This window comes from Centruroides vittatus, unplaced genomic scaffold, assembly GCF_030686945.1.
Source record: "Centruroides vittatus isolate TY-2023 unplaced genomic scaffold, ASM3068694v2 contig_794, whole genome shotgun sequence".
Classification (NCBI taxonomy): domain Eukaryota; kingdom Metazoa; phylum Arthropoda; class Arachnida; order Scorpiones; family Buthidae; genus Centruroides; species Centruroides vittatus.
The window spans coordinates 333,142-360,454 of NW_027122512.1; the positions used below are offsets into that span (position 1 = coordinate 333,142).

At 32.5% G+C, this 27,313-nt stretch overlaps 1 protein-coding gene and 1 long non-coding RNA gene across 2 annotated transcripts; one reads left to right on the forward strand and one right to left on the reverse strand.

The window, feature by feature from the left end:
• The first annotated feature begins 918 nt into the window (after positions 1 to 918).
• LOC136981799 (uncharacterized) lies at positions 919 to 8,083 on the forward strand. Its single transcript, XR_010881771.1, has 3 exons — positions 919 to 1,051; positions 2,200 to 2,501; positions 7,973 to 8,083. It is a non-coding gene; the product is annotated as an uncharacterized lncRNA (long non-coding RNA).
• A 1,619-nt stretch (positions 8,084 to 9,702) lies between these two features.
• Positions 9,703 to 24,591, reverse strand: LOC136981798 (QRFP-like peptide receptor). Its single transcript, XM_067278171.1, has 3 exons — positions 24,497 to 24,591; positions 10,773 to 11,203; positions 9,703 to 10,701 (listed from the first exon to the last, which is right to left on the reverse strand). The coding sequence occupies exons 2-3, from the start codon at positions 11,191 to 11,193 to the stop codon at positions 9,803 to 9,805; spliced, it is 1,320 nt and encodes a 439-aa protein (XP_067134272.1). The 5' UTR covers positions 11,194 to 11,203; positions 24,497 to 24,591; the 3' UTR covers positions 9,703 to 9,802.
• Between the last annotated feature and the right edge of the window lie 2,722 nt (positions 24,592 to 27,313).

Sequence of the window (27,313 nt, forward strand, 5' to 3'; positions counted from 1 at the left end):
CCCCTAAAAGCATTTATTTGTGAAGATTTTTTTTTCGTGTACTTGTATATTATTTTTTTCTTTCATTGTTTTTACATCACCAAATATAGTTTTATAAAATTTACAAAAATTAAACCCTCATCCACCTCCAAGAGTTGAATAACTAGTTACACAGCCGGTATTCAATGACATTCGAAGGTCATTTACACTGTTGCCACACGATGCTTAAAAAAAAATTTAAAAATTATTTTTAAACCATTTAATATTCCTATAATAATTTTAATATAAAATATTAAATTTTTAAAACAATAAAAATAAAACGTAATTATTTTAAATAATTTTACGAATTTTAAAAATAAAAAAATAAAATAATTGATATAAAACGTTGAAAAAAGTCGTCTGCTTTACTTTTACGCCATTGGTTAAAATTCGTTATTAAATTTTAAAAATGTAATTTAATGCAGTTTTACTTATTTATTTATACGAAGTTAAATTTATTTTGATTTTTTATTATTCTTTTTTTATCGTTTTGTCCGGAGAAGGAAAACAGTTACGTAAATTTGATATCGTTATTGATAGGAACGGGCTTGTAATTAGAAATTTGAAAATTTGAATTCGTCCTTGAAGCCGATTTAAAGTTTTAGATATTTCTAAGAACGTTTACAAGGCAGAATAAAGATGCAGAAATGGATAAACAGGTTGAACCAGCCTTCCTCGACTGGACGTCAAAGGCCAATAACGAAGGTCAACCTTACAACAAACACTTTTACCTTAAAAGGAGGAACTTGTAGGTGTACGCCATTAAGGACTTAAATGAATATAAAACAATAAAAAAACAAACAAACCGTAGCGTAATTATACTTTTGTAGACTAATTTAATAATGGTTAATATATTATTTATTTATCTTTGACTCAATTTAAAGGTATGCAAGTCTTTGTTAAGACGTGGTAACGAGTGAACGACCGTAAGTTTAAGCTAGTTGACATTGGAAATGATAAGACGACCTTCTGTTTTCTAACCTGATACCTTATTCATCTTGTATATTGTTTAGAAACGTGGCCACGTAGCGAGGTAATTATATTTACTTTAATATTCTCTTGTATATGAAACTTGTACGTATAAACACTATTTAAATATTACTTAGCAAAGTTTAAACGATTTAAATGCAAGCCAAGCATGTGAATATTGCTCAGAAACATCCATAATAATTTTATTTTTGATATTGTCTTATATATCTGTAGAGGAAACAACTGTACACGTTTAAACACACCCTAAGTATAACTACATTTTAAATATCACCTAGCAAATTTTATATGATTTAAATGGAAGACAAGCACGTGAATAATTTTATATCTACACAGGAAACTTGTAAATACTGGCTACAATTGTAAGCATTTTTAAAAATATTACTAATGATTACAGTGCAATTATATTAATTTCCAAATACGCCTTCACCTTTATATTTTTTCAAAATAAAAGCCATTAAATGTATAGGTACATGCACATGGATGTTATTTATAAACATCACCACATAGTTGGGTATATTTTAAATATTATTTTATAATATTTCCTCTATAGATAAGTATAAAGACTGGTATACACCGATACGCACATACTGCAATAATTTATATATTATTTTTTTATAAATTACTAAGCAAATTCTCTGCACTAAATGCTTGTAATCGATGCTAGAGAAGCACATTCTACATAATTAGAATCATGTATAAAATTAGGAAAAAATCTTATGTCGTGTGGCATTAATGAATTAAAGAAAAATAAGCATTTTTTAAATGATTTTTATAAGCAATTGTTTATGAAAAGGTATTTTTTCACGGCTAAAAAGTGCCGGAAATCAACGAAGGTTGCAATATGTAATTAAATATATTGCATTATTCACTTAAACAGTAATTAAATATTTGTGTGTTAAGGTATTAAATTGGAAAATTTTCCTTAAAATCTCACGTGACGCACTTTCCAATTTCTCCTATAAATGAACATAAAATATATATTTTATTATTGGCAATAATAGACAATCTAATATATTTAATTGTACATAATTAGTGTGTAAAAAAAAGAACAGAAATATTTACATACGAAGATACGCTGCGTCATCTGCAAAATTTATTACACGATTAAACTATAATAATGCTTTGTTTTAGAGTAGTAAAGTAAGAAAATATTATACAGTTTAGATTAATTGGAATGTGTTTTATCCATAGGAGAGTGCGGTGGGCCTCTGCATTATTTGTCACATGCCCAAAACACTGGACATACAATCAAGGTGAACTAACCACGCAGGTAAGCTAGATATTACACTAGTTAGTATGCATGCCGACGCATCGGTCAAAGGGGCGTCTTATCCTCTCGAGCTACTTTTATCCAATCATAGAGGCGGATGCCACACATCACGGAAAAAACCAACTATTGAGGTGATGTTACTCTTACAGACTGCACCTGCTTTCTTAACTCTGTTAATTTTCTGGATCTTACATATATATACACTAGCAAACGTCATCTACAGGTAAGTTTTACTTTAATTTACCCATACAAAATGATTTTTAAACACAAGCAATAAGGGGAAACAAGTAAAATATGTAATTTGTAACTAAAATATTATTATTTAATGTTACTTTTTCTGCTTGTTTTTTGTTTTTTAGTTGCAAATTATGGCTTGACTAAAGCTATACTTTTATTTTATTGCTGACGATTAAACTTTTATAGACACTACAATAACAGGTTTGTAGTGCCATCTGTCGTTAAGTATTTCAATAACCTGTGTTTTTTTTATTCAATTAATTTAATACAAAATTATAATATATATCCAGTAAGAATTTGTAGTCTAAACAGGTTGTTTTGATACAATTTCTAAGTATAGTAACCGCTTGGAATTTCCCTAAGCGCTGTTGGAAATTGTTGCAATTTTTTGATCCAATGATTCCCCTAACGAGTCCATTAAAGTTTTTATCCCATTGTTGTACCTTATTTAATATATATACACCAATCATGCCGTGCCTTATTATTGCCCACTATCCGGATTCCTCATATAATCATAGATTTTTCTACATGTTAAAATTTTATTGGTGATTCGTCATTAAATAAAATGCTGTATCATTACCTGTATCGCGTTATAAATCAAAATTTGATTTATATAAATTTATCATTCACATAACTAATAATTTATAAAGTTTACCTCTTCATAAATCATTTCTTTTTATGTTTAATACGAAGCTGCAAACGTATACACGCGATATACAGTTAAGGGACAATTAAATCGTAAGGCCATACACACTTAAATTCATTTAGTAGAGGGAGAGGTGTCCGTAAGCTGTAGAAGAGCCTCTTACACATTTCTACGGGTCCCTTCTACAGTTTTGTAGTAATTTTTTCAAAATATAATATAAATAACTCATAAAATTGCAAATAACGAAGCACAATTTAGCTCGAAATGATACGAGTTTTACATACCTTTATAATAGAGGGTGGCGCAGAAGCCAGTTAACCTCTAAACAACGGCCATACCGTCAATGGCCGTTGTTTAGAGGTTTGGATTAGTTACGTGTGAGTATAATAAAGAGGACCATTAGGTATTTACATAAGCTAAACAAGAATAGATTAGGGCCTCGCGCTTTTAAATTTAATATTAACAGGTAGTATAGGAGGGCCTCTTGCATGCAACAAGAGCTAAAAGTAAGTAAAATAATATAAAAATTTAGGTCTTTTCTGGCTATCAAAGACGATTTTTTTCCTATTTTATTTTTTCTCAATTAATTCGAAGGTACTCCAAGTTCTAAGACCCTTTTTAGGACAGGTATAGAAGCATAGAAGGGAGCCGATACCATCTTAAAAACATAAATCTGTCACGCGAAGGACATTGATCACAGGATCTTACGGGATGAAAAAAGGAGAATTGAGTTCTCTATAAAAAAGAAAAAAAACTGCATTGGCATTGAGACGATGCAAATTGAAAGAATAATTATTTTTCATTCGATTTTCCAGATATTATTCTTTTCTTTCTCTCTATTCAAATCCCAAAATGTTGATTAGTATTGTTGAAATTTAAGAATGGTCTACCCAATTGTAATTAAATACTGCAGGGATCGGTTTAATAATTAACCTAGTTTTAAAAACTACTACGTAACACCGTACATTAATAGTTATTATACATAATTTACAAGGATTTTCCTTGAAGATTTCCTTTAAATAAGTAATTTTTAACTAAAATTTCCCCATTTACTGATTTCTTAACTCTTTTAAGTGTATAGAAAAACTATATTCTTTCAATTAATTAATTTGAAAATGAAACGTAGGTACACGAATATTTTTATTATTTTTATTTTTAATTTAATACATTTTGTTTCATATTTTAAGGTAGGAAGCGGTTGACCTCGAATGAAAATTCATTACTCATTTCTTTTTATGGTTGGAAGTTATGCTTAAATGGGAGTTTTCCCACTTGCCCAAATCAAATGACTAAAAAAGTCATTTTTTCCTCTGTTTAGTTTAAAAATTCCAGACTTTATCGAGTTATATAAGGTATTTATACGTTCTAATTACCTTAGAAACTTAATATTTATAATATTTTTATGTAATTAAATTTTATTTTTGTGCGCTTTAGATTTTGAGATAGAAATTCTCTTAGAAAATAAGTTTTGTGAGAAATCCTCTAAATTCTTCCTCCGGAATCCTCTAAAATTACCTCCAGAATCCTCTAAAATCCTCTAGAATTTTTGATATTTTGTATGAAAAAATAATTATTAATATTTCAACTCTGTACATACGCAAATTAACTGTTTTATTAAATTATTAATTAAAAATTAATTATAAAATATTCTTAATTAATTAAGTATTAATTCTGTGGTTATGTAATGCAGGTTTTTTTCCCCTCCAGTAAAAAGTTAATAAATAAATTATCAAGTACGGCGCTTAATTAGTTCTGTTGGATATTGATTTAAAAAAATGGAAAAGTAATAAAAATCTGCCAACTTTATTACAATCAAATTCGTTTCAGCGTGTAGGCAGTTTCACATATTTAGTGGGTAGCTCAAAGTCAGTCGACCACTTTACAAAATCGATTTCTTTCCTATACGAATTACTCTAAATCCTTGCTTCTGCCAAATACTACCTTAACTATAGGGCCACTTCGTGTTCCTATACGCTAAATTACTTAATTAACGAGACAATTAAACAATGGAGGGCCCGAAAGTCAATTAACTGTTACAGACACTTCAATTTCTGCAACGGTTAACTGGCTTTTCGGTCTCTTTTGTATATATTTGTAACAGTATTAGGCTTATTAATACCTGTAAGACACAAAATGGGCGAACCCGACATGCTGTATTTAGTAAAATTGATTTCATACTTAATTTACTTCTCGTCAGTCGAGAATGAGCGCCATACTTCATTTTTAATTCGATTAACGTAGATCTATACGTGAAAATATTCGATTTTTGTTAAATTTACCGCTAAATTCACTCGTTTTTACACATTAAAATGAATTAACAAAGTGTACAATAAAAACCTGTGTAAAGCAGAATCAGATTTCCGTTTTAAATAGTGTTTATTTTAAGATAGAACATGCACAGTTTCGTTTCATTTCCGTTTTAGACAGGTTTACTGTATTTATGTATTTATACGTTAATCAAGACTAGGTTTACAGACACCTAAGATGTAACATATAACAGGCGTACCCCAAATAGTCGTGCGTGTAAAAATACGAGGCCCCTGATATTAATACTTAGCAAACCCTCTATGGTTGACAAAATAGACCAAATACAATCGCGCGGGACTACTAAAAGCTACGACATATTCAAGTAATTAAATATTAATATCCTTCAATTCTCCAGTTCTTAATTGAAATTCATAAACGTACTCGTAATACGTACAAAATAAATAGACGTAACAGACTTTTGGGCTAGCTTATATTATAAATTTATTGATATATTTTCATTTTTAATTGGAAGAAAACGTCCCACGTTATAAATTTATAGTGTCGTAAATTTAAAGAGAACTCCGTGTAATTTTTTCTCTGATATAAATATAAGCTGATTTATGAGGGTTCAAAAGACTCCACTTTCCTTGTTAATTTTAGGGCTATTATCCTTAACAATGATGAATCTTCCCACAGGAACGTTTATTAATAGCAAGGCCTACTTTTATAGATTAAATAAAGTGAATTTATGTAACAATATAAAGAATTACTTCAACACACAAGATGACCATAAATAGAATTTCATGGCGATTTTTTCAAATGTTTTTGTTAAATCTTAGTCACGTCTTCGTGTGTCCTGTGTTTACCTTTATCTTGTCATTGTCTGGCCCATCTTGTATCCATTTTCTTACCTTGTGTACTTCACACACAATTACCACAGACGTTTGATTTATGACGAAACAATTCCGGTGTGTTCTGATCACACACAATTCTTACGTCATGGATTTGTTTAAACATCTGACACGTTAGAAATTCTAATTAATTTGCGCTGTTTATAAGACAAGATATGCCGTACGCAAGCAATTTAAATAAAAGGGATTCTATAATGCGCCGTTTCTTAATGGGTTAAAAATGAGTGCCACGTAAAGTTCACGGACAATGAAGTGAACTCTCGTAACGTTATATAAAATGCATTGGTCAATGTCCCCTCATGGGAGGGAAGAGATAAGAGACAAAATCTTAACCCCCAACTATCAGGTTCACGCGAGTTTCACGATGGAATGCTGTCCAAACAGCATACCGGACATCATATTCGCCCTCTTCTCTCGGGTCAGGACATTACCTTATTTTTACAACTCGTTGAAACTTTCGTGACATTCACTAAAAGAGATAAATCAAGAAAATTGTTAGCATGGAATGCCCATTAGCTGAATATTATATTAAATATAGTTAGTGCCCATTTGACGTAATTAATATTACACGAATGGCAATCGTATAAATGAGAAATTTAAGTCCATAGTCGCTAATTGACTATTTAAACCCACGAGTTTAAAGGGTTTGGTGGTGCATTGTAGGGTCTTTAACACGCTTAAAAATGACTCAGAGTTGCATATACTTAATTTACTTTCCCTGTGTTACATATAACAGTGGAAAACTATGCCCCCCCCCCGAAGACCTCGAAACGTAGAGAAATATAATGCGGGGGTGCCATATTTGAAGCTTAATAACTCCTGTGCCATTTCACGAAAATTTCTGAAAATTTTCAGGGGGGTTTGCGTGTTAGGGGGGTCGGTACTGTTAAATTTTGGTGGTTAAAGGTCGAGGGGTTGGGGAGATGTAGGGGGTCCCGCGTGTCGTATCTCGAGTAGAATCTCACTTAACGAAGATTTTACTGATAATTACCATTTACATTTTCTCATAAAACTCCTCTACTGTGAAAGTTAAGTTTTTTTTTCCATAATTAATAATTAAAATTTTTAAAATAAAATTTCGTAACAGATGGCGCCAGGCACAATTTTCACCCTTTTTTTCCAGGAAAGTTACGCAACTCGCTGCTGGATTTTTTCTAAACCGTGTGAAAGACCTCTACAGACCCTTTCATCTAGAAGATAATGATTTAATTAACTTTAATTGTTAACTGTTTAAATGTTTCGTTTAATTACAAACGAGTTAATTAGGTATTTGAGTGATATAAAAGTGCGATATAAACACATTTTAAGTAATTAAACAGCACAAAATCTCTTATATAAAAGTGAAGATCAATACATTAAAACTAAGCTCTAGCTGCGTGAGTGTGTGTAAATACATATTACATATACACCTTTTTATCTTCTTGAATAATTAATAAAACCAGTTTAGTAGATTCTTAGAATATAAACATTTAAATATCAAAACTAGTTCATAAGTTTATTTCAGGTTTTATAAAAATAATTAGAAAAGAAACTTCCTGCTCATCTAACCAGTTTCATAATATCAAATGTTATAACAGCACTTTGCACAGTTGTTTTTAAATGTGATATTTTTCTGGCAAATGAATTAAATTTTCTTTTCTAATTTTCTTGTAGATCGAATAAAGGAAATCAGGCGTTGCTATTTTCTTTGGTTATCTAGCTGTATGAGTGACTATTACGTCATAAAGCTAGGTTACCAAAGTTAACAACAACCGCAAGAAACTTCACCCTTCGTACCTGATGTTGGTAAGTTATGAAATTCATTTTTCTCATAATAGTCATTGTGTTTAATGTAATAAGGATTAAAGTAAATATTTACGTTTACTTTAATCGTTGTTAGCTGGTGTTAACCTTAAGTAAGACACAATGAAAGAGTATTGTTTGAATGTTTTTAATTTTCTTAAATTATCAAACGCGTAAGTTGAGTATGGACATTATTTTGGCTTTTGTATACCTCGAACAGTGACGTGTCAAGAATTTGAGCCGTTTGAACAGTTGGTGCAGGGAATTTCACGTGTTTGAACAGTGTAGTGTAGGGAATTTGAACAGCGAGTGCAGAAAATTTCACGTGTTTGAACAGTGTAGTGTAGGGAATTTGAACAGCGGGTGCAGGGAATTTCACGTGTTTGAACAGTGTAGTGTAGGGAATTTGAACAGTGAGTGCAGAAAATTTCACGTGTTTGAACAGTGTAGTGTAAGGAATTCCAGCCGTTTGAACTGTTGGTGCAGGAATTAGAAGCATTAGAACAGTGTCATACGGAGAATTTTAGGTTTTTTTGAATGTTTCGTTTAACACTATTGTTCATAAGCTGTAGATGGCCAGAATAATATGAATTTTTGCTTTCTTAAACAAGATTTAATCTCTAATCTGAATGTAGTGTCTAGTTTTATTCATTTTCAGGCAAGAACGTATATTAGAAATAACTAGAACTTATTTAAGTTAGCATCGTTTATTCTTCTTGAAAATAAAAATAAAATTACATTTAGAAAAAATAATTGCAGACTTTCATAAAAATACATTTTCAGTATTGTCCTGGTTGTAATTTTATCTTAAATTACGTGAGATCGAAACGATTTAAGTACGAATTAACTAGATAACACTCAAAACGAATTTAATTACAAAGTATAGATTAATAAAATATAAACATTTCTTTCATAAAGTGGTATATGTACAGCCAAACTTCGATTTAGCGCCACCATCTTCGCGCTAAATCGAGAGTGACTCGTTTTTACTATGCAAAATCGTACACTTGGTATATTCACAGATACTGTGTTAATGGGTATTCGTTGGCACTTTACGAGGGTGGCACTATTTAGGAGTTAAAATTTGGAACATTTTGTAAACAATTTGGAACTCATTTAGACCCATAGGATCTGGTATCGTCCCCCGTTATGAGCGTTTATAAAAATTCAAGACACTATAATATATTAAAATATATCTTAATTTCACGTATACAAATTCACACTTAAAATGAATAAAATAAAAATAGAATTTTGTATAATTTCGAGTCAAAAATTCGGTATGTTATTGTGCATTTTATCAATTTACATTGATATAAACATTACAAAGATCACGACATTTAACGCTTGTTACGGGCCAAATTGATTCTGACGTGGTTAATGAATATGTACAAAAGTTTCTATTGGAAGAAAATTAAGCTGACGGGATTATTTAATCGAATTTATAACTTATTTACAGCATCACAATACTTTATTAACGTATTGTATTGTATCAAACTTCGTGTCTGAAATTACACTTTTAAGCAGCTTCGATGCTGTATATCTTAATTTACAGCATTAAGTAGGCTCGGTAGTATAATACTTTATCAAATACACCAGGAATACTTGCAGGGGTTTAAGTATTGTCCGATTTACAGACGAATTAATTAAAATAATTTACATTTAACAATAGAATTTAAATATATGTGCGGAGGATTTCAGTTTTCAGTACGATAGGCACATATTTGATGATTGTTTAGGCCGGGGTTGGTATCTCATCATTGCTAAATCAGTGCTGGTGGAGGAAGGCATATTAAATCGAAAACACATGACAGGCATTAAGTGTGACTGTTTAGCAATTGACGATCGAAACCTGATCACGTTTTGTATTTTGTTTCTGGCGCTTTTGTTGAGTAACCAGTAAACAATTGGGTTAATGGCACTGTGAGCGTGACCTAATAGAAGCGTAAAAGGTAAAAGGGAGGCAACACTATGATTCGGGTTCAAATCCATGTAAACAGAAGCGAAATTATACGGTAACCAACAAGCTACGAAACATAAAGTGAGACCCATTAACACGTTAGCTAATCTCCTTCTAGTGCGGAATGTCTGAGTGTACGTCTGTCTGTTGGGTTCTAGAGAAACTACCGATGTCATTCTTCCACTCGATGTTCCCTTCTCGGAAACATGACTACAATACGTTTGCATGCGAAACGACGTTCCCGATTTAATATCACTCATCGCTAATGCTTGCTTTCTGGGTTCAATGCGATCAATCGTGCAAAGGGTACAGCTAATTGATGCGTGGCATATCATCAATGTCACGCAGGGTAACACATAAACTATTATCAGAGTGGATATGGAATATAAACGCCTCGTTATTTCGGCATTCCATTGCTCGTAACAATACGCAACTTCTAAATTTCCCACCTTCAATTCGTGAGTAGTTTTAACATACAGAATGGGACAATGAATAGAAATTGCTATTATCCAAATAGTAGTTATCAATATGAGGGATAAGTTACGCCTGTTCATCTTCCTAAACGTGGAGATGCGATAGACGATCAAGTAACGATCTAAACTGAGAGCGGCCAGAGATAAGGTCCCGGCTGTAACGGCCACACCTGAAATTCAAAAAAGATCATCAAAATATTTCGTGCAAACACATAAAAACTCTCTCTAAAGTAAGATTTACCTTGCAGATACGAAGACAATTTACACAAGAGCCAACCGAATGTCCATACTTTACTGATAGTTGTGTAGATGGTAGTGGGGCAACAAACGATAATCACCATGAGATCGGCGATGCACAGGTTAATCAACATACGATTCTGTTGCAAGTGGTGTGGGAATAATCTATTTTTCGAAGAGAAATAGGCAATCACGGCATTCCCAATAAGTCCTACTATAAAAACAGCAACGTACAGGGCACATAGGATCAGGACTACAATGTCGTCTAGTTTAGTTAATCGTAGACGGAATTCGTCTACTAACTCGACCCAAGAAGTGTGATTTGCCAGGAGTATTTCACTTTTTTTCTCGTTTCCTACATGAGATGACGTGTGCACCCGAGGAAAACTTTGAACCTGTGATGAGGCACTGAAGTAAGATTCCATACTGTGTTACCTGAAAAAGAAGTGGGGACAGTATTATTTCCTTTATGCCAAAAATAAAATAGAAAATTAAATACGTAATGTTAGGAAAATAGGCTTCTAGTGTCGTTATTTTAAAATAATTTTAATGTTTTTTCAGACAGTTAAGCAAGCGAATATGTAAATGAACCAAGCAGTACCCCCGTTTAGTGTTATCAGTTGAGTTCGTTCTCATGAACTAACAAGAATTAATGACTAAATATTAAGATAACGTGTCCTAAAAACTCTTTTTTAATCTAAAATTAAATCAAAAAGGAAACTATTTTAATCATATTCAATTTACTTGCTTTAGTTTTTTGCATAATTAACGTTTCATTCTATTGTTATAAGGTTTTTAAAATGCATTTACGTATGTATACATATGCTATTTTATCTAACAAATGATATTTAATGTAAATTTATAGTCACAATGTATACACGCACACACACGCAAGCCCATTTTATAGAAGCTGTGGGCATCAGGCAAGAGGGAACTCACTCATTTACACTCTTACTATGATTCCTCTTGAAGCTCCCTCGGTGTAGGCTATACCTCTTTCGCTTCTGCCACCATCTATCTCTCTCAGCACACTTCTCATGCTCATAATCTTTCGCTCCTTTAATAACATTTTGTAACCTTTTGGCTATTTTACTTAAAAATGAATTTAAATATTAATCGAAATTTCTGGTTATTAAATCTCTATAAGCAGCAGTTCCTTTTATAAGACCATCAGTGGACAAGTGGTTAACACAACCGAATACTGGTAGTTGGTCGCGGGTTCGCACCTAACCAACCTGCTGGTTGCGTGAGTTTTCTTCGAGTGTCTAACACCTAGAGGCCGAATTTCCATAGAAAGTCCTCCCTTGGCTGATGAGCTACGTGTTGCTTTGCCGTATTCCACCCAACTAAACCGGCTTCTACGGAGAATTTCTTCTTAACAATCGAATTCTTCACAGAAGCAATCGAGGATTGGATTAATGAAAAGTGACACAGCAAAAGTGGGCAATCTGCCAAGGGGGCACCCCTATTTAGGTGTTACGAACGTGAAGAAAACCCCGCAAATTCCATGTGATCAGGCGTGAAACCACGATCAACTGGCAGTTACCAGTATTAACTCCACTTTAAGTGGTGAGCGATGTGAGATACGAACCCGCCACCGAGTGTTTCGTGGTTTTTATCCTCTCGGTAGCTAGTAGGAGGGAAGATTTAATTCCTTCACAGGTTTTATTTTATAAACAGCTTTTTTCACTTCAGAAAAGAAGAATTATAAGTAATAATTCCTTTTTTACTACTGAAAACTGCTTTTATAAATTCTCTTTCTAGTTGTATTTTCTACAGAGAATTCATTCTCCATAGAGATTACAAATAAAAATTCTTCTTTTTACTTCCGAGTCGTAAAATTCTTGCTGTGTTTATATAACAGAAGATTTTTATTTATTAAATGGTTTAAAACTAAAACAAGATAAAAACAATTATAGAAAACGAAAATATTCTTTTATATAATCCACACCGTAAGTTTATTATACACAAACCTGGATTAGAAATCGGAAAGAGTGGGCTTTTAAATGTAAATCTAATGCATTAAACCAAGAGAAATTTATTTATTTTATTATAAAAATCTTTAAAGTTTTAAGTACAAAACTATTGTTTTTTTTCCCCTTTTAAATCTCGAATTTCATTTTATTTCAAAATGTTATACGAAAGAAAATAATGCCAGACGAGTGTTCAGCATTACTTAGTCTACTTGATGTTTTCCCCCCAGTAAAAAAGGTAAACTTAATGCAGTTCGAATTGTTTATAAATAACTAAAATTCACAGATTATTTTACATTTTAAATAGTAAAAATTAATGTTTATGCGAATATGTTTGAATTGTATAACGTATACACTTGTCGTGGGTTCGGATCTCAACGCAGGAACTGAACTAACGTCCATATATTTTATGATTTAATTAGATAAGGTACGAGTGTAGATTTTATCGTACTTGATAAGACCACACGATTTACTAGGACGTGGGTTCGGCTCCTGCAATGAAATTCTTTTAATAAATTTTGCTCTCACTATTAACTGAACTCACCTGTCATCTAATGAGATAATAACCCTTCTGTAAATTTTAAACGCCCGTCACTAAACCCTGGGTAGGAGTTCGAACGGAGTTTTCAGGGAGGGTGCCTAATACTTAAATAGGGACCAGTTTCTGATAGAAAGTCCTCCCGGGAGGTTAGCGCATTAATAACTTCTACGATTACATTACTCAAATTGTTAGTAAATGACGTGAGTTCGGATCCCACGTGGAAACAAAAAAGCATGTATGTACGTTGATGAGTTAAGGACACGCAACACGATCTGCCAAGGAGTGCCTTCAGAAGGACCTTATATGGTGAATTGGCCCCTATTTGTGTGTTAGACACGAATAAATCCCGAAAGACCCTTCCCCCGACCGAGTGACCCAATGATGTTTGTGACCACTGGTGGGGGTACTGTATCGTGGCTTTCCTTTTGATTATATGCAGGGGTGGTCTAAGCGCTTTTGAGAAATAGCATTACCCGATTGTAATTTCTGTAGTCGGTGATTAAACTGGATAAAAAATAAATAAATTTAATATACTTTAGACAGATACACCCTCTCTCAGAAGCAATTTACTTCCAAATTAAACAGAAATTTGAATTTTTTTTGTATTCTCGCTAGATGTCGTTGTAGTTCCACACCCTGTGCACGAGCGTACAAGTATGTAAATGTAATTATACGGTCATACCGGTGTACGAGGACCCGCGACAACTCCCAAAGTCAAACATTCTTCAAGGTTCTTCTACCTTAAATCATTAGTCTGGCATTCAGAGGAATGTTCATGGAAGACTATTGTTGTGTACGATTAGAAACTACGTGTCAATCACAATCGAACGCGTTGTTTGTACGATTATCCTGTACTTCACTCATTGATTCAACAAGAAAAAACTTTGTGATGTTCACTAAGCAATTCCTCTCTACACAGAACCGCGGTGTTTACGACTGGTATTTTCTATTATAACCGCATATATTATCACACTATTTAACATAATCTCAATTTAACACTAGGCTTAAAGCGAGAGGTAACTTCGTTTTGCGACGGTTCCGGGACAATGATTAAAGGTAACACGCTGGCTCGCTTAACGACGAGTTTACTGGAGCGTTAACAATGGCTCGCTTAACGATTTTCTAGGAAGTGGGTCGTAAAGCGAGGCAACTGTGTAAAAACGTTAATTAAACGGGTTATTTTTTTTTTAGAATAACTTTTCCAATTACAGATTTCTTTTTAGTTCCATTTGATTCGATACAATAATTCCCCGTCGAGACTCGTTACATAAACCAATTTAGATTCCTATTTTTAAATAACATAATCCTGTATTACACTAAATACATAACTATCGAGGAAACAAGAAATCGTTAATAATTCGCCGATATAGAAATCTATTTATAACAATTTCTAGTAGATTTACATTACTAATTTGCTTTCATCAAGATAAATATTTAATACCTGAAAATTTTCAGTGAGTTTGTATGCACGAAATCCTCTTAAAACATATAAAATTGAGCGTTGTGGTGTTGCTACTCACACAGAAATCCATAAAATTAATGCTGTTTTTACCAAACGGGTACGAGAGCACCACACCAAGTTTAAAGTCAAAATTAACAAAGATAATACCAAAAATATTACAAGTATGTCACGTAATTACGATTAAAAAAAAAGGAAGGAATCCTGACTTGTCATATGTTAAGTAATGCAGACAATTTCTTGTGGCTTCTGTTATTGCGTGGAAGGATTATTCCCTCATTTGAAAACGAGAAATAATTTCTATTACAGATGACAATAAACGAACACTTCATTGTAATTTCTTCTATCACAAATTAATTATCTAAATATTAAAATTTAAATTAAAATTTAAGAAAAAGTTTGTTAAATTCGGCCATATTTTCAATTAAATCGCCAGTTTAAGGTTTCGAACATGTTTAAATACAGATGAAAGATCTAAAAACACCACACCACAGTATTAATTGATGAAATTACAGTAAATATAAATATAAAATTATATATATATACGTGCCACCTTCGGCGATAGAGTTAGATGATACGAGGCCCTTTTATCTAAGACCTTATCTTACAGAGCCTAACTAGTGTTGGTTGGAGTATACGAGGCCCTAAAAGCGCGAGATCCTCTGTTTTAGCCAATGAGTGGAGTTTTTTTAAATTGTATTCATAGTATTTATGCTTTAAACCGCCAGTGATTGAAGCCTGTATATATGCTAATTGTATGTATTGTATATATATAGTATTTTTATTTCTTTACTTCCCTAGCGAATAGTTACATGATATGTTTATTTTTATGAAGCAAACAGTGTAGTTTTATATAATAATAAACACAATAGACTTCAATTAGTGTGAAACAAACTTGTTTAAAATCAATATATTTTCACTAGTATCAACTAACTGTTAATGAATAAAGTATATTTGTTTAGTATGAATTGATGAATTAAGTTAATTTTTATACTGCCTTACTCTGGTTTGGCCACGCTAACAGAATGAATGGAATTACTTTGGTAATTCCTCCTGGAGAACTGGAGGAACTCCTTATTGAGAGAGTTCCTCCTATCTACTTGCTCTCCCATCCTCAGTCAATTCCTTTATAGGTAACTGAAAATGGGGAAGCAAGCAGACAGGCATTTAAATCCCTTATATAATTCTTTATTTTTGTGAGCCGTCATTAAAATAACTTGCAGTTAATCCAGCTAAACCTTTGTAGAAACGTTAAGAAGTGGAAATTAAACTGGTTAGAATGAATATTTCGTTCCAAGATTAAAATTAAATTTGCTTCCACCCGAAGATTAAGAATAGAAGAAGTAAATTAAATATCTGAAGTGTAGTTAAACATTATCATTACACTGATGTTAACAATCTCCAGTTTGGAAGTAATTAAAGTAAAAGATTTTTTTTAATTTTCTACTTTTATTGATAAAACACATAAATTATTACTAGAAAGTTGAATGAAAGTAAATTTTGCAATTAAATTTAAAATGAAATTTTGCATTTTTTATTTAGTTCTATTGATTTTTAACAGTTTATTTACCACTGAAACTAGTGCTCAGTGAATACAACCACTGACTGCTAGTCGTAGGTTGGCACTTCATCAACGGGATCTCCACATGGAAATTTCCGGGATTTCTTCACCTGTCTAATACCTAAACAAGGGCCAGTTTTACTATAGAAAGTTTTCTCGGGTGGCACTTATTTAGCAGATCGCCCACGTGTTGCGTTGGCTTATTGCGGCGATCTAATTCAATCCTCCCCATTTATCTGTATCATTTAGCCACATTGTAACGTCCTCGAGGTCTATGGTAAAGAAAAACTAATGACAATATGTGTTCACAAGCGATTCGTTGTTTCCATGGCAAACACTAAATAAACAATGGGTTTCCATTGCTTATTTAATGTTTGTTTGCGAACCGATCCAATGTTTTTATGACAAAGAGAAACAATGGGTTCACGAGCGATCCATTGTTTTTATGATAAAGAAGAGAAACAATTGGTTCACGAGCGATCCATTGTTTTTATGGTAAAAAAGAGAAACAATGGGTTCACGAGCGATCCATTGTTTTTATGGTAAAGAAGAGAAACTATGGGTTCACGAGCGATCCATTGTTTTTATGATAGAGAAGAGAAACAATGGGTTCACGAGCGATCCATTGTTTTTATGGTAAAAAAGAGAAACAATGGGTTCACGAGCGATCCATTGTTTTTATGGTAAAGAAGAGAAACAATGGGTTTACGAGCGATCCATTGTTTTTATGATAAAGAAGAGAAACAATGGGTTCTCGAGCGATCCATTGTTTTTATGGTAAAAAAGAGAAACAATGGGTTCACAAGCAATCCATTGTTTTTATGATAAAGAAGAGAAACAATGGGTTCACGAGCGATCCATTGTTTTTATGGTAAAGAAGAGAAACTATGGGTTTACGAGCGATCTATTGTTTACAGAGATGACTTCTGAATCCATTGCTCCTTTGGATTTCTTTATCAAATGTACGAGAAGGGATGTTCCATTGTTCCTTTACTCGTATACTCGACTTACAACACTAGCAAAATGTCAACAATGCTCTACAGATACGAAATCTTCCAAGTATGTCTGAAAACAAGCTTAACATCTCATGTAAAATGCATTTTGATATAAAACCCTATTGCTGTTTTTAGAAAATTTCGTAAAAAGAAACTATAATCGGATTGAAAACTACGTTTTCAAGATATTTATAATTTAAATATCAAAGGTTTTATTAGTAATAAACGTGAAATCTCGATTTCTCTCTGTCATAGACACGCGATAACGTAGCATTGTTATTTGCAAAAGACGGCCTGTTGCTACAAAATATGTTTTTTATGTATCGTATCGTGTTTCCTTCCGTAAAAAGATCTAATTTCCTGTTAATTATTCAAACTCTTCTATCTGAAACGTCCTTTTCGAAAGAGGATTCAAATAGAAGAGTGTCTTCAGAACTATATGCCTGGACCACCCCCAAATTTCATATTTTAAATTAAAAAGCTTCCGATAAGTGGCGAAAAGATTAATTTTTATGGCTTTCAGAGAAGAGTGGAGTCCATTTCAATTCTCAATATCTGAAGGTTCTATTTTAATTTTCGTTTTCTCTATTGTTAGTCCTTAAGAAGAGAACATTTAACCTTTACAATAAGATATTTATTATTTAAATTTCAATTTTAGACATAATTTCTGTGTTTATTCTTTCAATTGTCAACTAACGCCCACTTTCTAATCGTCTTCCTGTGAATAATTCATTTTTCAATTGTCTTAGAAACAGATGATTAAAATTAAGAAAAGGAAACGACCAAATCAATTTATTTTCAAGTTAATTTCCTTCCAAATCTTTAAATTACGCCATTAAAGTTCATTTACTCGAGCCATTCATCCAGAATTAGGAAACGAAAAAGCGTGTTGCAGTATTCTTTCATCCCATTGCTCGTGGTGTAAATTCGCAGTAACACCCGGCAATCGAGTATATTTAGCTTGTCATAAGTGTTTCCTTTCGTTTTATTCAGGCATTAATTCTAATAATGCTCCGGAATTGATTGATCAGACGATTGATCGTAGGATGCATTTTTCAATACTGCAAACCGTACGGAAGTTTTATAGTGAGAGCTTAACACAAAATGAATGAAATTTACGTCACTGCGAAGGTTCAATTAATTCTATTGTTAGGTAAATTACCTTTCAGAAGTTCGTTGATACACCATCATTGTGTTGAATTTCACATCAATTTTTAATAAATATTTATAAATATAATTTATTTACTATAGAATATAAATTCCCCCGAAAGAAAATACACACTGAATAAATACCTTTTAAAATTGTAAATACTTTCTATACAACAGCAGAATTGATACTAAAAATACATTACTATACATCAGTTTCCCATTTCTTTCAAGCATATTTTTATAGAGAAAGTGTACGTTTATAAATAAAATCATTCTATTTCTTCAAATCTAACAATATAAACCATTTAAATTATTATTCTTTTCTTCTTTTTTGACTGTACGTTTGTCTGTACTGTACGCCATTTTAGAATCTACTAGGATCGAATCGTTTTATCTATGTTTTTTTAAAATAAATAACACAGCTTTAGATGTAGTAACACCATCATTAAATTACAGGTGTCATCTCATAATTAGGCAATTTTATTGTCAGGAATTGTGAATTTAATTTCTAGAGACGAATGGAATATAAAATGAATGAATTCTCTGCGATAATTTTCCAATTGATTATTCAATTTATTTATATTTGATGTTGTTTGTAGGATTTTTTTTAAAAAAAAACATTTCTACAAATACGACAGTTAAATATTTGAATACTTAAACTTAATGGAACATAAACAAACATAAACTCCTTTCGACACATCAAAATAAAATGAATTTCACTCGTGTAAAGAGACATTTTTACCCTTTCAAACATAACTAAACACGAGAAGTTTTATGCATTAGATAACAGGAATTCGTGGATATTTTATGTACCGAAGGATTAGTTTTGTGTTTCTATCGCAGTCGACATATTGTAGAAACAGAATTACTGTACTGTACTTTAATGCAGGTGTTTACAGGCGACGACAAGACAAAACTGCGTTTTAACAGTTGCCAGTGTTACGGAAGTCTACAATAATGCAGAGGGGCTGCTGACGTGGCTCGACGTTGTCATTTTCAGTGTTGCCAACCTCACACATAAGTTTTACAGTCTATGGTAAGTATTAGTTTGAATTATAAAGATTGAACACGAAGAAAACTTGGGAAATGCGGCAAGCTTGTCGGTCAGACCCAAAACCGGTGCCGCTTGGTACTCCTTTCTGAGCAATAAGAGTGTTTTTCGGGCCCGTCCCGGGTTCGACCAGACCCACAATCGGGAAGGCAAAGCGGTGAGGGACGGAGCTCGACGTATCCCCAAAAACTTCTTGGAATTTTTCGATTGTTTGGATACAATCCTGAACTCCCCAAAGCTCTAGTGCTGTGAGGCTCGGGGACCGAATTGACATCTCCAAAATAATAAATTGCTTAAACAGTTATTCTGTATTATAAATTTTAAATTCTTGTAAAAAAAATAATAATAATTTCTGTTGTCTTAATTTAATTTAATTAAGTTTATTTACTTTCCGAAAACTTAATTTCAACTTAAACGACATTAAATTTTTATATATAAAAAAAAAGAAAAATTTCTTTCTTATTTGTAATTAAATTTTACAGACGGAGAAAACGAATGCAATCAACCACACTAAATTGAATTTTCTGGCAGATTTAAAGCCTTGTTAAAATTATAATTATTTGTTTATCAGATGAAACGGCTGAAAAGAATTGACCTTTAAGATATTAAAACTCATTTTAAAATTCAAATACCAAAGGCAAAAACTGACTTTAATGATAACTATAAGGAAATGTTTTATGTGTTACATCTCGGACCTCGAGTCCCTCTTCGAAACCGTTGAGGCAGGCACATCTTTAATAGGATTTAACACTTTCATCTCTTGAATGTGGCATGAACTATTAAATCCTTACTTAATCTTTTATTTATTCTAGTTTATCCCTCTTATAACGCCCTCGTCACGTTGACTAATAAGCTCTGTCACCCACTGAAAACCGTAGAAAATTTCATGAAAAGGAGGAAATGTAGCAAAACTTATAACACTACAACGTTATCTACGAAAGACTTACCACTACTACATTCAATACGCCAAACTATTCAATCGCTATCAACCCACTCCACACACGATTAACACAATCAAACCATTTGCCTGTATCTTGGATACTAGTAAACACTATTCAACCCGCCAGTGAGCCGGTGGATAAAAACCACTAAACGGTGGTAGTTGGTGGCACATTCGTGGAGTTTTCCGGACGTTCTTTCTTTGTTTAACAATTTAAATTGGTGCCAATTTTATATAAAAGTAGCCCCTCCTCGGCAGATCTCACGTGTTGCCTTGCCTTATCCCCTCACATCCTATATTCATTTAACAAACACTATCTGCGTGAGGTTTGATACAGAAGTATTAAAATCGATATCTGGGAACATTTATTGCCGTAATTAACACTACAACAAAAAAAAAAAAAAAATTGATACAGTCGATTCCAAAAGGGTTAATAACAGTCTGACGTCATCTGTGTAATAAGGGGTAGTGTTTAATGACGTCAAAATCAGGTCTTTCATATTCAATGAATGGAATGACGTCTTTCTATATATTGACATACAAAAATAAATGTATAAAAAAAATGTAAATTCCTCTAAGATATTTATTTATTTCATGAAGTAAATAAGAAAACAATATTTTCTCTAAAAGGAATTATTTATGAAGAACATTTTTAATGGAAAATTCAATGTCTGTCGACGTTTTACTTCAGTCAGAAAGTATCGATTTGAAGTTATTAGGGAAGTAAACCATAAAAATTGTACGAGTTATTTATTTATTTTACCGAATTTTTCTTCAACAAATATACGTTCAATTTGTTTTTCAAGAATATTACTTAAATTTAGTAATATGGAGTTTTAAAATTGATTAGAAAAATGTAAATTTTCAAAATCTCTTCTAATTTTAATCTAATTCTTGTGTTATAATATCTGTCACTTATTCGTTATGTTACTTTATACAGTACAATACGATACTAGTTAACAGACTCATCCACTAAAACTAATTTATCAAATGCAACAATTGACTTCTTCAATGCTACTTATGGAGTGAACAATACTATTAATGATTCCTTTGATTGATGGAAATGATGCAACGTAACAACTGGGAGACCTTGTACCTTGAAACTGGGGGTTTAATGTATGGAGCAACTGGCTTCGAAATGAGAAAGTTGCAGATTCGAATCCTGTCGCAAAGCGATGCCAAAGACGTCTTTGGTTCTACTCCCGTCCCAAATCAGCGGCGCGTTATCTTAATAACAAAGAGGGCAATTGCTTGATGGCCCCCACCGTTAGGGCCCCCGAACCAATCTTTAATAAGGAAACATCCTCGCGAAAAAAGTCAACACTACTTGGGGCAGTTAAGGGAATTTCCGGTCATCCCAATTTACATTTTATGATATTAAGATGAATGAAATTTCCAAAATTCCATCCGCGCCTTTCTTCCGATAAATAATATCGAATTTCATTTATTTTTATGTACAGTTCTTACGAAATTCCTTATTATATGTCATTAAATACGACGTAACTTAAGAAGATAATCATCAAAAGTAAAGTCTCCACATAAAGTATAGAAATCCATAAATATCTCGTCGAGACTTCGATGGATGATATTGAATTTCATCAGGAATTTAAGGTTGAACGATTTAATACTTTATTAAAGGAATTTATACAGAAATATATTAAAATATCTATTTGTTTTGATATATCTTTTTCAAGTTTACATCGAGGAAACATCGGATTTGGCATCGGATTCCTTTCATTACATAATCCTCACCTCATCATTTAATTGTAATTAAATTGTAAATTGTAATTAAATCAATAGAATTTTGGTGGTTTATTCTATTCTTACATTGGCCCTTCGGTATGGTGATAAATCAAAAAATGTCCCCCCAAAATGTTTACATTTTTGGACTTTCTATACAATCTGATTTTGTACTCAAGCAAATAATGCAATGAATATTGCATAATTTAAATAATAAAATGCTAATTATCTAGTGTAATTATAAATGTATTAGGTTTACTACCGAAATAATCAATTTAACAGGTGAAAAATATAGTAAATACTATCGAAAATGTTATTTAAAAGTGTATTGGATTCATTACACTAAAACAAATTTAGAGGGGATTGACTTAAATTTGTTTATTCTATAAAACTTATTCAATTAAGTGAACAACAAACAACAGAATGAATAATAATTGTTCTATTGTTTTTTGTTATAAGCAACAATAAAAACAGCAAAAATTACGATTATGAACACAACAAACAATAACAAAAACACCACAGACAATAGAATGAACAGTAGAATAAAACAATAAAAATTCTGTTCTTTTCTGGTTATTTTAGTGTTCGCTCGGTGTTAATTCGTGTAGTAAGCAAGCAACAATAGATATTAAAATTATAAACACCAAATAGAAAAAATACATAAAAACAATAGGACAAACAGAGAAACAATAGAACTGACACCAGAATAAACAAAAATTCTATTCTTTTCTGTTCACTCTGTCTTCATAATTAAACAACAACAGAAATTGTAATTATAGGCACAACAAACAATAAATAAACACTGTAATAAACAGAACAGAAGTACTTTAAACTGCTTAATTTAATGTCTATTGTTCCATTAATTGTTATAAATCCCAGTTTATTCGTAGAAAGGGATTCGAATCAATAGTAAAAGAAATGAACACTTAAGATATACGGCAATTAACACAACAATAATTGACTACACAGTGATAAAATAACTTACATTTGTTACATACGGAGACGAATATTACGTCATTTTTAGTGTAGGAAACAATAAAAAAGTCCACAAATTGTTGGAATGTTTTGTTACAGAAACACGTATACGTAACACTGCTACGTCTATATAAGGAATTTAATAATAAATACACACAGCGAGTTGCCATGTCAATCCTTTCATAACATAATTACGTAAAGAATGTATTTAATAAAGGGATGCAACTATCAAACAATTCATAAACAGGAGCTATAATAGGATAAACTTAGTAATAATAAACTTCATTTACAGCCTGTTATTCGACATTAATGAATGTTTAAACGTCGCTTCGGAAATTCAAGAGGTAACCATTAACGAACGTATTGTACTGTACATAAATTACAAATCTTAATGAAAAGTATACAAAATTAAACAACAGATACCGATTTTCTGTTTATTAAATCGCCTAAAACTGAATTTTTCTGTCACTCTCCCCCTCAAGAATTGCATAAAGTTCGATTTTACTGCACAGAGAGATCAATATCTGTTTATTTTTAAATCAAAATCGGCGGCTTTGAATGCTCCTGTCTACTTTTATTAAATACTTTTCACGTGTGTAAACACTGTAAACTGTAAACTTTCCTTTATTGAAAAGTGTACGCGTGTGTAAAACACCTTCAATTATAAAGTTCCTTACGATATTTTCTGTAAGAGTGTTAATAATTTACGTATGACCAATGAACACGCGTGGGTTCGCACTTGAGAAACGAACACCTGAATTGGAGCCCGGTGTTACACACGTGGAGGCACTCTCCTGTGTTTTATTGCCTTACTCTATCAATCCAGCCACTGTTATAGATGATGATGAAGGAAATATAAAGAGCAAGAGCACCCTTCAAAATAAAGAGTATACCCTTCACACCCTATTTACACTGGTATAAAGTAGCCTGTAATTCCTTATGATATACAGCATACTATCAAAGGTACCAATTCATATTTCCTCACCTATCATCATCATTATGCCTTACCACAAAACTCCACGTCATTATCATCATTCTTACTGCTGGAGAGAGATGAATAACGAAGATGATGAGGGACTAAGAAGAAGAGTAACAGCACCCCAAAATGAAACATCCTATCTACACTGGTAAAGAATCTTACAGTACCTTATGATATACAGTATCCTATTGAAGGTACCAATTTATTCTATCCTTACCTGTCGTCATCATCCTTAAGCCACGAGAAACACGATGATGGAAGGGACGAAGAGAAGAAATTAGTACCTTAAAACGTATACAATTGTGTATAACATCTACAACCCTCCAACAATAACTTACGTATATAATAAACACAAGAAAACTTACTTTAAGGTAAACAGGAGCCGTGTGTCAGAAGGAGGAAGTATATTCATGTAGAAATTTACACGAGAGTACATTCGTCCGTCGATACTCTCCATTTAGCATAAGAGAGTTGAGTAACAATACCCCCTGTGTAGCCGCGTATATATAGTGTTATCGATCGGTGTGACGATTCAAAGCAGCCAATAAGATCGCTAATAGCACACGAAAGATCATTTAAATTTGAATTATATTAAGAATTTAATATACGTCTCGTGTTTATGTAATAAAGAATATTAAAAAACTTGATTTTTTTTTCTATTGTATTATTCATTTTATGTGTATTTTTACTTTCCTATAACAGAAGAAAAGTATGGCGATGGGTCAGAAAATTATCCCCTCCAAAAGATTTTTACATTTTTGGATTCGGGGGACCTTCAAACGTAGAGAAAACCAAAAAAATTGGGGTTTATCTGTACGTTAGTGTATGGGGGCACGGTTTTGTTCATAAACTTTATAGCTTAATAACTCGTGTGTCTTTTGCCGAAGATTTCCGAAATTTTGCAGGGAGTTTTGCGTGTTAGGGGGTTCGACGTTGTTAAATTTTGGTGGTTAACGGTCAACAGGGTGGAGAGATACAGCATGAAGATTCTGGTTATCATCACTACAATTTCTCATAAAACTGGTCTTTACTCTCTAAATTAACCTACCAGTGGATAAAAGATTTTAAAAGTAAAATCTCGTGACAGATGGCGCCACGCGCAATTTTAAATATTGCTGGGAAAGTTACGCAACTCGTTGCTAGATACTTTTTATTTACTTTTTGCACATTCTCTTGTGCTCTTATTTTTAATTGGTCTTGGCTTCGAGCCTTCCATTCAGTTTTCAGGGTTTTCAAGTGTCAAATACTTAAATAGGGACCAGCTTCCACCGCCCACGTGTCGCGTGTCGCGACCCGTTGACCAGGTGCGAACCCACGACCACTGTTCGGGTTTATTCAGTCGGGCATTTCAATAGAAACTGGACCCTTAATCAGGTGTTAGACACGTAATCTGTTGATATGGAGTGAACCCTCTACTACAAATTAAAGAAGAAATTCTATTATTATAATACATTTTACGTATAATTTAAGTGTTGTACATCTCGTGCACACTTTAATTACTAATACAAAGTCTGTAACTGTCTTGCAAAGTACATATCGTACACGACCTTTATAAAGTATTTAAAGCGTGGAGTAAATATACATCAAACAAGGAGTAGAAACAATGATAACACAGTACAAAACACAAGCTTTCAAGGCGTAAATAGCCTATTTTTGTGTAAAAATTTGTTATATGTCGCGGGTTATACGACAATTTAGTGTGTTTATTTTCATAAAAGTATCATATCAGTAAATTACATAGTAGTATTTATTTATTGTTTAAAAATAAGGAGAACAATACAGCCAATATTAAAAACTGAGATACCTTAATTGTATTTTTCAAATGACTTCGAGTATCGATCGTGCGGTTGTCTGTCCAACTTCATTTAATTGCTTGAGCGCTTCGAGCTGTTGAAATCCAGAAAATTAAATAATATTTAATCGATATAATTCCAATTTGTTGAGAATTTTATACGTAGTTTATTAAAATTAATTTTTCCTCCAGTTAAATTTAATTTACAGTCTTTAGAACTTAATTACATTTGAAATCTTTATTGTGATGTAATGCGTTAAATCGGTAATTAAGTGGCAATTTTCAATTTAATTGTTAGAAATTGTTGAGGATTTGTTAAAGGATTGGGATTTAAACACTTATTCAACAAGTGCTCGGGAAAGTTCGGTGTTTGCCGTAAACAAAGTTGCAATTGCAGAAGAATATGCTAGAAGATTGTAACAACTTGGTATGATTTGTTGGAACACAAGAAAGCAACACGTGGGCGATCTGCTTCCAGGGAGAACTCTCAAAAAAATATTCTATTCAGGTGATGGAAACGTGTAGAAAACACGTAAAACCCTACTGTTGGTGAAATGCGAAGCCATAACTATTACTAATGTTCGGTGGTGTTATCCAAATGGTACTAATGGGCACATCCCGAGTTGATTATCAATAGAAATGGTCCTATTCAGGTGTTAGACACGTGAAAAAACCCGAAAAACTACGGTACCTCAGACTGTCTACCAATGTTCGGTAGTGTTATCCACTTAGTGAGCATCTCCCAGGAGGATTTTCACGTCTAACACCTAAATTCCAGGTCTTAGACTCGTGTAGGATTAGTTCTACATTAAAAAACAAGCACCTCCCGATGCCAGTTTCCTGTAGAAACTGGGAGGCACCCCCTTAGCAGAACGCCCACGTGTTACGTAAAGGGTGCTAAAATACGGGTAATGTATGAGAACTCGCGTAAGATAATTCATAAATAGTTAAGAGGGAGATGTAAATAAATTTAGAAGTTGCAGTTAATAAGAAAATTGAAAGTAAACAGAGCAAGATAATTTCGTAACTGGTGTAGCAGTGTAAAGAGCATCTACCTATCACAACTTTGTTTTAATACTTTCATTCACATTGCCTGTAGCAAAATAAATAAATGAAAAACAAATCCTTCGTCTAGTGTATTTTAAAATATTATTATCTTTCTACCTTTTTATTATTAACCGAGTGTCTTTTATAATCTATTCATAAACACAAATGCAATTTTATAAAATAGTTAAAAATAAAATATTTCATATTTAATAAAACGAATAGTTTCAAAAATTGATAAGAATCTGATTCAAAATGTAAATTTATTTATGGATAGAATACTAAATTGAATTAAACAAATATATAATGAAGACAAGTGCATCAACACGTGCAGCAGTGTGAATTT